This window comes from Trachurus trachurus (genome assembly GCF_905171665.1).
Source record: "Trachurus trachurus genome assembly, chromosome: 10".
NCBI lineage: Eukaryota > Metazoa > Chordata > Actinopteri > Carangiformes > Carangidae > Trachurus > Trachurus trachurus.
This window is the reverse complement of record NC_139894.1, coordinates 1,537,313-1,550,998: the sequence shown is the minus strand read 5'-3', so window position 1 is coordinate 1,550,998 and position 13,686 is coordinate 1,537,313. Positions and strand designations below refer to the sequence as shown.

Sequence of the window (13,686 nt, the reverse complement as noted above, 5' to 3'; positions counted from 1 at the left end):
AAAGTTGCGAGATGGAGTTGTTTTAGAGGCAAAGTCGGACTTTACACTCTAGACGGCTGCTCGGCGGAGTGATTTCAAAAGCGCCTGTTTACTGCAGATACGTCCGTATACTACGGCACTGGCTGAGGTGCGCACACTGTGTCCCTCCGACCAGTGGTTCACTGAAGAAAGTAGTTCTGAGTATTTGCTTCACTTCTCTTAACTTTCCGCTATTATCTCATAGCGTGGTGAATGTGCAGGTCACAACTTGTCCACCACAGCGTTTTTGAGTTTTTTGGTTGTGTATTTGCTGAGTTTGATGAGCAAAACCAAGAAATTCCATTAGCCTCCGTAGTGTAGCTGCGCCGCTCGGTATTCTTCTCCCCCGATCTAAAAGCAGCTTGGACCAACAATTAAAGGTAACGAACCTACTGCTATTACTAGGGGGATCATGGCGATGGGCCAATTTTCAAAAATGTTGAACTATCCCTTTAAGAAGCCGAGTGGAGTTCAGACATGTTGGGAACGAGAGGCGACGCAGGAGGAGACACGTTCTGGAAACTACTTTAAATAAAACACGTCTCTTTTCTTCTACTGTTTCCACTTATTGAATCATTTTGTGGTTTTTATTTACAAAGCGTGTGTTCAGGCTTCGGGGTCGACCAGGTCTCCTCCTCGCGCTTCGTGACGAGCGAAGCTGGACGTCCCCTCGGGCGGCCGAGCACGGAGAGTCTGTTGTGTTCTGTCGGGTTCTGGCACCGGCACCGGCGTTTGGCACAGCGCGGCGAACGAACAGGAGGAACCTCGGACTTTCTCTCTGCACACGACACCGACCGACCCGGCTGGCAGGAAACGGCCTGGCAGCAGCCGACCAGTTTTCCTGAGAGGCTCGGAAAAAAAAAACAACGAGACGAACGAACACCTCAGTTTATTTTTCTGGAGTGAAAAAGCTCAGGCGGTCACGAGGCTTCTCGTACAGTTTGGGGATGAAAGAGGGAAGAATGCAGTGATAAGGATGAAGAGGAGGAGGAGGAGAGGGGAGAGCAGGAAGAGGGAGGGATGGCCACTCGTCCCTCCTGCAGAGATCTGGCAGGTGATGAGAGGAGGAGCGCTGCTGATTTATCCTCACAGAGAGAAAACGTCCTGCTGATACCACTGACACCAAGACCTTTTTTTCCTCTCCCTCTATTCATCCATCACTCTAGGAACACTTAAGCCTCTGTGATGGTGAGATTGTGTTATTTATCGAGCTCTAGTTTGTCCTGACCGACCCATCTGTAGCTTTTAAAACAACAGAAAGCTGCACGGCCTCAAAACAAGTGTTAAAGCATTAACAGCTCATAAATAGGTAATAATATGTGTGTTACTGCAGAGGGGTTTTTGCCGGTGTAGAGTGTGCGATTATGTGTGAATGGGCGTCTTTACATCGTATCATGTTTTTCTATTACGATCAAAGACGGCTTAGAAACTTTAATGGCTCCATTTTCGATAAATATATTGTTTTGTCTTTATAGTTATTTTGATAATATTATTTAGTGGTCAACTCGCCCAGCATTTCATACTTTCTGTTTTGTGGACGTCATGGGAATAACGCCACCGGATCGCTAGTCGGCATCGTTTATGGTCGGAACTACGACGGAATCTGATCGTCTTCCAACCTCCGACTTTAGTTCTTGATGAATGAAAACATTCTTGGCAAATGTTTTTGCTTTCGTCCGTCTTGCTCCGGTCCAAGAATTTCACCGTGCGCGCAGGAAGGCTCATGGGAAATGTAGTGTGAAAACTCCTCGTTGTCCCTTTGAGTAAATATTGGACTCATTTTTCACAAGCCAAATCTCTTCTGAACATTTTGACACGAAAATGGCGATTTTCAGACGAACACATCAGGAGAAAATGAACTGCAAAAAAATAAACTGCAAAAAAAAAGAACGCGAGATTGGGCACAGATCTCCTCGGCAATGTCAAACAAACGTTCACAAACGTCCGCGATAATAATTTCCGTCATGCTAAATACGACTGTTAGCTGTGTAAATATTTAATGTTATCATTAGAAAAATATAAATATCTCACCTTCCTCTACCTACAACTTTTATAAATCCACGCACACGTTCACAACACGAGGGACCACGCCCACTTTAGGAGACAGGAAGTGAAACATGTCATATCATTGGAGCAGCTTGTTAGTATCTCTGTTATGATCTTGTACTATCAATGACTGAACTCTGGTTTTTGTATTTCTGTTGGTAATAAGGATCCCTCTATCCTCTAAAAATAAAGTCTTACATTTATTATACACGTGTATAAAATTAACTTCAGAATCAGATGAACAAACTGTTTTCTGTCCACAATGTTGTCTTTGTGTTGTGTGTGTGTGAATGTGTAGGCGTGTCAGTCAGAGTAAACACAGTCATCCTCCCACTTGTGTTAAGCCTTAAACAGCTTCTTCTACGGATTAAATGATCAAGTCCATTTAAAACAGAGTCAGACCACTTCAAAGACCCTCGTACATCTGAGCTTTTCTTCTCCACCTCCTCTCTCATGCTCGCCATGTTCGCCATGTTCATGTTCACTTCTCAGACGCAGCAGGAAATGAAAGTGGCCCAGAGAGCAGCAGCAAACAGAGAAAGTTGTTTCACCACCGTTCACACACAAACTTTCCTCCTGTTGTTTCCAACAATAATACGGCGGAGGAGATAAATCACCGTGGCCCTCAGAGGGACCGGGCTTCCTGAGCTCTGACCTGATTCTCTCAGGTTTAGCCAACAAACAAACACACACACACAAACACACACACACAGCGAGTAGGTACGGTGGCCTGGAGGTGCAAACTAACATTACAAAATCCGAAACACTTACGAAGCTTGAGACAAATTTACATTTTAGAAAACATTTTTACATATCATAAAACAAAATTACATTACCATAACACATTTACAAGTCCCACTTCAAATATTTACCAGGTGGCCCCTTATCAAAGTTTAAAGCAGAAGTAAGTGATATATTTGTGTTAATATAAGTCTTAAATAGTTATATCTTCCGACAGCAATCACTTACATAGAGTGTTTGGTCTGAAACACGGGTCTCTCAGTCCCTCTGCTCTGCTCTGAGCCGAAGAGAAAACATTTATCGTATCCTACAGTTTTTATCCAATGAGGAGAGAGAACGGCATGCAGGGCTGTGTGTGCAGCCAAGGAACGCCGTGAATGTGGCGACGTAGGGACGAGGACTGTTATGGTGCGTTCAAGGAAACTCGTGTTTTTCCGACCTGTGAAGTCGTACCAGTTCGATCTGGTACGAGTTCACGTGTCAGAAGTTACGAGTGGCCGTTATAGTGACTTTCACCGGTAAAACAGGTCGGAGAAACACGAGTGGGTTGCCTGGAACGCTACAAAGTCGTAAGTTGTGACTTGAAGCTGTAATTTACGGTTTCAAAAGCCTGCCTGGAACGCAGCATTAGCCAAAACGACCGGATCGCTTACTTCTGCTTTAATGTAAGTATCTGCATATTAGATTTGAATATGTGGCATATACATATAAAATAAAAGCACACATAAACACTATTTCTGAAATCTTTTATTAGAAGTAGCAGTCATTTTATATATTCAGATATACTATCTATCTATCTATCTATCTATCTATCTATCTATCTATCTATCTATCTATCTATCTATCTATCTATCTATCTATCTATCTATATATCTATCTATCTATCTATCTATCTGATTTGTTTTCTGAAATGTAAATTTGTTTAAGGACTTGTAAATGTGTTATGGTAATGTCACTTTGTTTTATATGTCCAAATGTTTTCTAAAATGTAAATTTGTCTCAAGCTTTGTAAAAGTGTTTTGGATTTTGTAATGTTGGTTTGCCCCTCCAGGCCACCGTAGGGAGGAGACCTGAACATAAAACAACCAGGAGCAACAGCAGCAGCATCCGTCACAAGCTTTTAACAAACAGATGGAAACTGTTCAGGAAACAACTAAGTGCAGTTTAAAAGGTTGAAGTTGATCAGAGAAATAAATCGCAGGAGCTCACACACACACACACACACACACACACACACACACACACACACACACTCACTCTGTTTATCTGATATCACAGACTGCTGCAGGACTCTGCTGACCTTTAGAAAACAACTTGTCTCCTCTTTACACGGAGCCTCATAAGGATGGATGATGGTTATAACCCCTTTGTGAGTCGGCACTTTACAAGTCAGCACTTTGCTGTAAGTGGCAATATGGAGAATGTCAGATATCATTTACTAATATGTTGCTGTGTTGCTGCTGCTGCCGAGCGTCACACAGAAGACGACTCGCTTCTCATCTCAGCTGGTCTTTCTGTTTTATTTCCTTCCTCTTGTTTTTTGTCAAAATGGGAAAATGATGGCGATAAAGACTAATAGTTTTCTTTTTATCCATCGTTTGTCTTCTTTCAGAGATCATTACCTTCGTTTCTGTTTTTCATCAGAGCTTGAAGTTTATTCTGTTTTTCTCGCCGCACCTGAAACAGCTTCTGATCAATACTCAGCTCAATAGAGGCCGGACTCTCTGTGTGTGTGTGTGTGTGTGTGTGTGTGTGTGTGTGTTTCCTCTCACCTGTGATGTCAAACCAGCGCAGCCGATGCGTCTCCGTCATTATGATGCCCACCATGTGAGTGACAGGCTCCGTTTCCATGACGGCGAAGGTGAAGTGGGGCTCGTCGAACGTGATTGGCTCGGCGGACGGCGGCGGGCGGCCCATCCACTCGATGTCCAGCCGGGCGGTGGACGACCGCGGCGGGCTGCCCTGGTCCGACGCCTTGATCTGGAGAAGAGACACAAACACAATAACAATGTTTTTAATCAACAACACAAACAGAAAGGCTTGATTGGACTGTAGAGTTATTATTGATTATCTGATCAGGTCAGGGAACTTTATTAAACCTGTAGGTAGATTTGTTTTGCAGTAGGAAGCATCACCATTTAAAAAAGACAAAAACAAAACAACACAGGACAAAGACATGGACGGAAATCAAGCTCACTGATGGTGGTTCAAAATCCGAAAATAAATACTCCATAAATATGCCATGTTAAAGGGATAGTTCAACATGTTGGCAAATTGGCCCATTGCCATAATCGCGAGTTTGATGAGGGAAACCAAGAAATCCCATAATGAGCCTCCGTAGCGTAGCTCTGAGCAGCTCACGGCTCTGCTCCGCCGTTCTAAAAATAGCTTGCACCGACAATTAAAGGTAACGAACCTACTGCTATGACTATAGGGATTATGGCAATGGGCCAGTTTGCCAAAATGTTGAACTATCCCTTTAAGAGCATGATACAGGGAGCAGTGAATAAGTTAAAAAAAGAAAAAAAGAAAGATAAAAAAAAATCAATAAAATAAGTTAAAATACATAAATAATGAGCTAAACCTCGGTAAAAGGAGTAAAAAGTGAATTAGAACTAATTTAAAAGACAAACAGCAGCAGGAACTAAGCTGTCTCTGTAGCGTGTTGAGACTCTCGATCAAAAATCATTTTAATTGGACATTATTTTGATTACATTTTGATACATCTTTTGGAGTAAAGAAAGCGACAAAAGCTCTGATTCCTGTTTGTCACTTCCGATAAAATGAATTTAAAAAGTTCAGATGTGAAAGTGAAAGTGACACCACACTGAACACACACACAAATGCTCACTACACTGCAAAAACTCAAAATATTTCAGAGAATATTTGTCTTATTTCTTGTCAAAATGTTTAGTTTCTAGACAAAACTAATCTCTTTCCACTTAAAACAAAATAAGACTCCCTAACCTCCTTTCACTTGAAATAAGTAGAAAAAAATGTTTTTTTGTGCTTGTAATAAGGAAGAAAAACTTCCACTATCAGATTTTTCTACTTATTTCAAGTGATAATCTGCTTGAAAGAAGTAAAAAGTGTCTAAAAACAAGTTGCTTTTCATGTGATTTAAGTATAATGAGATTTGTTTTGACTAGAAATGACATTTTGTAATATGTTGAGTTTTTGCAGTGTATATTCACTGCTGTAAATAGCTACGTCTACGTGTTGAATGCAAACCGACGTGCTGAGGTGTGACCGACTAACACACGTTGTTGGTTTTGTTCTTTTCACGCTTTTTGTTTGCAAAGAAAACAGACCAACGCCGGCTTTATCCTTAAATTACCTGTAAAGAAATGCTCAACAACGTCGTGTGGAGAGAGAGACTCTCGATGGCGGTCGGCTCTGAGCTTCAGAGGAGCGTTAGAAAAGAAGAAAAAAAAACAGTTTTTTGTGACGTCTTTGTGAGCGAGCGAGTCTTTCTGTAGCTGATTAACCTGCTGGCTTCAGCGACGTGCAGCGATGACAAGGACTGAGCATGCCCACTGATCCCAGAGCAGGTGTTAGTCAAGTGCCTTTCAGCGTATTAAGCACGGGTAATTTAACCTCTTTAGCAGAGCTGGTGGGCTCGGTCAAGGCTTTAAAGTCTCCACACCTTCCACAGAGACACGTTAAAGGGATAGTTCACCCTAGAATGATATTTCGCTCATTATCTACTCACCCTCATGTTGACTAAGGGCTGGAAGAATTATCAGAGTCCTCCGTCCCTTCTCTGAGTTACAGGGGGTCTCGGCGTAGCAGTGCATTTCAATGCAACGGTTGCAAAGGGACACCAGAGCTCTTCGTAAGCTCGAAGCTCCTCTTCCTGGTCCGTCCAAATCTCGCGTGATTCGCAGTAACCGCACTGACACCGGCGCAAATCACGCGAGATTTGGACGGACCAGGAAGAGGAGTTTCAAGAAGCTTCCGCTACAAACAAGCTTAAAATATAGACTTATTTAATTTTTTTTCGGGACAATTACGCAATTTGGGGCTTCAGCACAAGACGGACATTACATACGAGCATCATGGAGGTATTTGGATGTTTTTTTGTGTGTGTTTTTTTACGAAGAGCTCCGGTGTCCCTTTGCAACCGTTGCATTGAAATTCACTGCTACGCCGAGACCCCCTGTAACTCAGAGAAGGGACGGTGGACTCTGATAATTCTTCCAGCCCTTAGTCCACATGAGGGTGAGTAGATAATGAGCGAAATATCATTCTAGGGTGAACTATCCCTTTAATGAAGCACAACAAAGTCTGAGTGTGTGTGTGTGTGTGTGTGTGTGTGTGTGTGTGTGTTCTGGACGCCTACCGTGAGGATGCTGTAGTTTCCGGGCCAGAAATCGCCGAGAGACGTCACCACGCCCGACACGGGGTCGATCTCGAAGCGCTCGTCGGCGTTGTCCTGGAGCCTGTAGGTCACCACGGCGTTGGAGCCCTCGTCGTCGTCCCGGGCGATCATCCTGCACACCTCCTGTCCGCCGGCCGCGCGGCCTTGCTCCGGCAGCCGCACGTGGAACAGCTTGTCCGTGAACTTCGGCCGGTTGTCGTTGGCGTCCAAAACCCGGATCACGACGGTGGCGGTGGAGCGGAGGGACGGAGATCCGTTGTCTGAGACGATCACCTGAGGACGCAGAGGACTCGTTATTCTGCTTCAGCTGTTAAAGGAGTATTATCGCAAATCCAAATCCTTTATTCGGCCACTAGATGGAGCCAGGCGGAGCTTATCAGATATAAACAAGTGGGCAGCTGTCAGAGAGAGAGAGCAGCCTCGTTTAGTCCTCCCCCCCCTCCTCCCTCACCAGGCTGAATGAACGTGCAATCGCGGGAAAAAGAAAACTCGCTAGTGGAAGCGGCAGCTCTACTCGCGCACAACCACAGCAACTGCAACGTCCTCCTCCTTAATAACGCTGAGAGGACAGCTGAAGAAAGACACAGGGACGTGGAGACAAAGTGTTCTACCAGCGATGCAGTGACTGTGAGCAGCCTAACACTGCTACATTACTATTTACTGTTGCATATTTGTCCGGTTCGGGGGTCGGATTTGCGAGTTCCAAGTGCATTTTAACGCAGCAAGCGCCGGGCCGGCTTGGATCATAACAAAGACAAATGCTGCATTTGCCCCACGGACACTATACTGTTGGCGATTTTTTTTGTAAATTTAGTTATGGCTCCCCCCGACCCATCTTTTGCATAATTCATCTTATTTTATGCTATTACTGCTGTATTTGCGATAATGCTTCTTTAACAAACACGCAGCGTTAGAAACTATCTGGAGAAGCTCTGGTCAGGTTTTTCTTACTGTTGCACCTGCAACCTGCAACACTCTGCAAAACCATCTGAATCTTACCACTCTTCTATCATTAGGACAATTTAAATCCATAACTGCATCTTATTTTACCTCCAACTGCTCGTGCTTTTAACTCTAGACTTCTCTGTTTTCTATTTATCTTTGTCACTATACTTTTTGATATTTCAGATTTCGGATAGGCTTGTATGTTTCAAATGTTTTGTGTTTTGTCTCGGCTATATTGCAAACAAGGTTGCTCCTCAATATATTTCTGAGTTTAAATAAAGGTTATAAATAAATAATCTCATAGAAACTCCCAATAGTTTCTTTTCCTAGTAGTTATCATTAGATCATCATCATCTATACATGCTCACCCACTCATGCACAATCATTTTATACTTTTACTACATGCTCATATTTGTATTCTGACTCTTTGTTATATTAAGGCACTTGTATTGCTTTCTTTTTGGCTGAATTGTTTTTGAATTTTTGCATATTTTTTAGGGGAGGTGTTTTGTATAAACCCATCTACTGTTCTTGTTTCATTTCTGCTTTTGAACTTGTCCTGGATCTTTATGGTGCAAATAAATAAAACTGAACTAAACTTAAACATATTTCTGTAAAATGTTCTCACACGTGTTAGAATAAATTGCTTGAATGACTGAATCTACATTACATGTCACGTAGAAACGTAGGAGAATTAAAGTCTTTTAATGTTGGACTGAACTTTTAGTTTTTTCCCTGTTTGTATCTTACAGTATTTTGTGTTGTTTTGCTAGCTGCACGGCAAATTGCCCCCCAGGGGGATAATAAAGTCTACTAACTAACTAACTTAATTCACTTTAAATCCTTTAATTATCCACTTACTTTGCAGAAAACAACCGGAAAAATTAAGTGTTCATGACATAATCACTATATACTTTTTTTGCATTGAATTAATAACGGTTAAACTCACTCACTGAGGAGAAATTCCAAGAGACGACTAATAGAAACGCAGATAAAGTCTAGTAAATGAGGCTTCAGAGAGTGAGCTGAAGTTTTGCTCTGACAAAATGAATATTTGTTGGTAAATTAAAGTCATTTCCACTCCTGCAACATGTTTCTATGTTGTTGTTGGCTGGATATAATCTCCGATTTACAGTTTATTTTTTCCCTTTATGAGCCTGTGAGACGGTTTGTTCCATCTCACTCTGTGCTGGTGTGAAACACAGCGAGTGGAACAGAGAGGAGCAACGAGCGCTGCGGAGGATTTAGAGTCTGGAGCAGAACAGAACAGCTGGATTTGTTTTCTCCCTGTTTCAGCTTCAATCCAAAGGGAAGTGGAAGAGTTGTTGTTTCTAAGAGTCTCACCTCGATGCTGTGCTCTGATTTATCCTCCCGATCCAAGGCTGAGAGAGTGCTGATAACACCTGCACACACACACACACACACACACACACACAGGGAGAGAAAGAATCGATGCAGTTAGTGTGTGTGAGTCTCAGTCCTGGGAAGTGAGAGTGCTAATTACTCCTAAACAAATAAACACACACACACAGGAGTGTTACTTTTTCTGTTGTTGTAGGTGTGTGTGGGTGTGTGTGGAGCAACTGTTGTTCACACCTCAGCCTATACATAGAGGTCAGGGGATGTTGTTACTGCTGCTGCTGTTGTTGTTGTTGTTAATGCTGGTATATTTGGGTGTGTGTTTTTGTATGTCCACCTGTGTGTGTGCAAGTACAGTATATGTGTGTGTGTGTTTTCATCAGTGTGATTATAAAAGTTTTAACTGCAGAAACTCAAAAACTTGGCAAATGATTCTATGCGGATTTTAAATCTCATGATATTTTTACAAAAATTATCATCATCAATCTTTATTATAAGAAAAAGGAGATAAACAAAAGTTCATTTCACAGATAATTAGCACCGCGTTGGCCTTGCTACAGGTGGAAATTAGTGAAACTTTTCCAAAAAAAAATTAGCTGGAACTTGAAGGACCCTCTTAATATTAAGCACATGTCATGGTCAAACAATGGAGTTGTTTTCGAGATAAATGCAGAGACTGCTTGATGAAAAACGGCCCTCGACAGGAACGTGCATCAGCAGTTTTGCATGAATTTCCCTCTAAAACAACTCTGTGTGGTAACGTTGTGTTATTATCTCATAGCGTGGTGAATGTGCAGGTCACAACTTGTCCACCAGAGCGTTGTGGAGTTGTTGGATTGTGTATTTGATGAGTTTGATGAGGGAAACCAAGAAATCCCATAATGAGCCTCCGTAGCGTAGCTCTGAGCAGCTCACGGCTCTGCTCCGCCGTTCTAAAAACAGCTTGCACCGACAAATAAAGGTAACGAACCTACTGCTATGACTATAGGGATTATGGCAATGGGCCAATTTGCCAAAAATGTTGAACTATCGCTTTAATGACAGATTCCAGTTTCTTTGAGTCGTGTTCAAAAAAGGAAAACAGCAAATTTACAGGCTGCACAAGTAGATGAACAATTTACTTGCACTGTCTCAACTTTGAGGGGCGTCCGTAGCCCTGAATAACCAGCATCACTTCCTCACGTCAATAAAGTCCCGGTAAACAAATATCTGTATTCCCCAGTAAGGAAAAAACAATATAAACAAACAGAAAATGTTCTTATTTATGAATGAAAGCACTTATGATAAAAGTCAGAGCTGCCATTTAAAGGTTTTGCTTCCCACTGTCACTGTGTGTTTATTTCAGAGTGGAAACACGGTGAAATTATCATGAGGAGCTAAAATCACAGGTTCTGATGGAGGTTCATTACGACCTGCAGCGCCCGACGCTCCAGAAACCATCAGCAGCGGATGATTTGGTGGCTGAGTCAGCGCTCCGGTCTGCATCTAACAGTTTTGTTTCTTCCTGATATGAAACATAAACTCAGCAGGTTGTTGTTCAGACTCATTTGGCTGCTGCACAGGAAAGTTCAGACGGAGAACCACTCAGATCTCTTCACTGCAGGAGGAACTCAACCAGACAAGACCAGGTCAAATCTGAGGGCAACGCAGCCCTTCGAAAAAAATACAGATTTTAACGAGACCTGCACGCTACAAAATATAAGATTTAAAATGAATAAAACATTAAAATAGACATTTCAATGTTTTATTCATTTTAAATCTTAGTTTGTACATTCACATGCAGTCAAAGAGACACATTTATACTGTTGTATTGCTGTTTTTAATTTGATCTCATTCTGACTTTGCTCTATTTTATGAAAATAAAGTAAAATAATAAAGTGTAAAAATTTGAGCATTTGTAAAAGCGCTTACAAATAAAATGTACAATTATTATTATTATTTATTATCATAAGTGTAAGTACTTTCACCATTACTGTAATAAGGATTTTAAAATGAGAAAAGTTCACTAATATGCTGTTTGTTATGTGTGGGTTTTACATATTTTCCCATTTGAGGCATTGGATAATGTGAAATATAATACAATATTGGGGAATATTTCTACTCCCACTCTTCACCTCTCTGTTTCAAGGGTTTAAAGGGCATTGGGGAGGTGAAGAGATGGGATGGGGTAATCATTTATGTCCACTTGTTCCTCTGCCTCCTTTAGTAATAATGATATATTTAATGAAAGTAGTGTATTTGCTGTAAAGGAGTTGAGGCTCAGTGTATTGGAAGTGCTCTTCCTCTTCCCTGCTGTTCCCAAGGAGCTCAGCTGAGAATTGATCAGTCAGTGACTATAGAGACGACTCCAGTGTTGTCATCTTTCTTACACATTGTTCAGCAGGTTTTATTTATACTGGGACTGAAGTCATTTACAAGATTCCTTCCAGATTAAAGGGATAGTTCACCCTAGAATGATATTTCGCTCATTATCTACTCACCCTCATGTTGACTAAGGGCTGGAAGAATTATCAGAGTCCACCGTCCCTTCTCTGAGTTACAGGGGGTCTTGGCGTAGCAGTGAATTTCAATGCAACGGTTGCAAAGGTCTTCGTAAAAAAACACACACAAAAAAACATCCAAATACCTCCATGATGCTCGTATGTAATGTCCGTCTTGTGCTGAAGCCCCAAATTGCGTAATTGTCCCGAAAAAAATTAAATAAGTCTATATTTTAAGCTTGTTTGTAGCGGAAGCTTCTCGAAGCTCCTCTTCCTGGTCCGTCCAAATCTCGCGTGATTTGCGCCGGCGTCAGTGCGGTTACTGCGAATCACGCGAGATTTGGACGGACCAGGAAGAGGAGCTTCGAGAAGCTTCCGCTACAAACAAGCTTAAAATATAGACTTATTTAATTTTTTTCGGGACAATTTACGAAGAGCTCTGGTGTCCCTTTGCAACCGTTGCATTGAAATTCACTGCTACGCCGAGACCCCCTGTAACTCAGAGAAGGGACGGTGGACTCTGATAATTCTTCCAGCCCTTAGTCAACATGAGGGTGAGTAGATAATGAGCGAAATATCATTCTAGGGTGAACTATCCCTTTAACTGAGTTACAGCTCTGAACTTGACACGATTAACTAAGTTGATTAATGAAAACATAATAAACTTCTGCTGCAGAAGCTTTGTGTTCTGTTTAATTTCTCTGTGACCCTTTCCTCTTTCTGCTCCAGCAGTTTGCTGATGAGAGAGTCTTCTGACCTCGGCTCGGCCAATCTAAATACATTAAGTGAAGTGTTTTAGGGCTGCTATTAGCTCTAATAGGGACGGCAGAGCTGGGGAGGCCTGCCAATACTGCTGGCAGGATAATAATGGGGGTCAGACCACAGAGGAGTGTTTGGATAAGAGAGAGAGAGAGTGTGTGTGTGTGTGTTTGTGTGTGTGTGTGTGTGTGTGTGTGTGTGTGTGTGTGTGTGTGTGTGTGTGTGTGTGTGTGTGTGTGTGTGTGTGTGTTTGTGTGTGTGTCTGGGCCTTTTATGAGTCAGTGTTTATTGTTGGTGTGAAATGACTGGATCCTGCTCCTGTTCGTGGTTTTATGACAAACTGACACTTTGCAGCTTCTGCAGATTTTCAGGGTTTGAGCGTCGTTGTGGTTTGTGTCGTTAAAACAGAGGCAACAGGTTCGTTATATTAAAAAAAACAGGACAATGACTAAGTTTTATAAAAACTTTAACACCTTTATTTAATTTTATTATCATAAGTTATTTTTTGAATGGAGTTTGTTTATTTTATTTTAACTTTATCACCATTATTTATTTTTTGCATGGATATGTGTCTATACATTTATATATATATTTTTATTATTACATAGAAATGCTTCTCCATTTATTTTCTCTCTCTTTTCTTGTCTTCTTCTTTTTCTTTCTTTCTCTATTTATATGCCTCAAGCCATGTGGTATTTATGTAGCTAGAGGCGTATGCGACCAATGTGTTAGTGGGACGGCTCCTCGGGGCGGGTGGGTGGGAGGGAGGGACGGGGGTGGGGGGGGGGGGTGGGTTGTTTTTCTTTTTATGATTATCTTTGTGTGTGTGAATGATGTTTGTCACTTGTTTTGTTATGATTATGAATGAGAATGTTGGAAAATAAAAATATATAAATCTAAAAAAAAAAAAAAACTGGACAACGACTACGTTTTATAAAAACTTTACAAGGTCATTAT

The 13,686-nt window shown here is 41.7% G+C and overlaps 2 protein-coding genes across 2 annotated transcripts in view; both read right to left on the bottom strand.

Annotated features, from left to right (window-relative positions):
* The window catches only part of tgfbi (transforming growth factor, beta-induced), a 280,474-nt gene that overhangs the window by 24,280 nt on the left and 242,508 nt on the right, over nt 1-13,686 (bottom strand). The window lies entirely within an intron of this gene.
* Nucleotides 1-13,686, bottom strand: part of fat2 (FAT atypical cadherin 2) — a gene marked incomplete at both ends in the record, with an annotated part of 141,756 nt that overhangs the window by 115,013 nt on the left and 13,057 nt on the right. Inside the window, 3 exons of the mRNA XM_083980395.1 lie at nt 4,578-4,785; nt 7,148-7,459; nt 9,476-9,534. Coding sequence (XP_083836521.1) covers nt 4,578-4,785; nt 7,148-7,459; nt 9,476-9,534 — 579 coding nt within the window. The remainder of the gene's footprint in view (nt 1-4,577; nt 4,786-7,147; nt 7,460-9,475; nt 9,535-13,686) is intronic.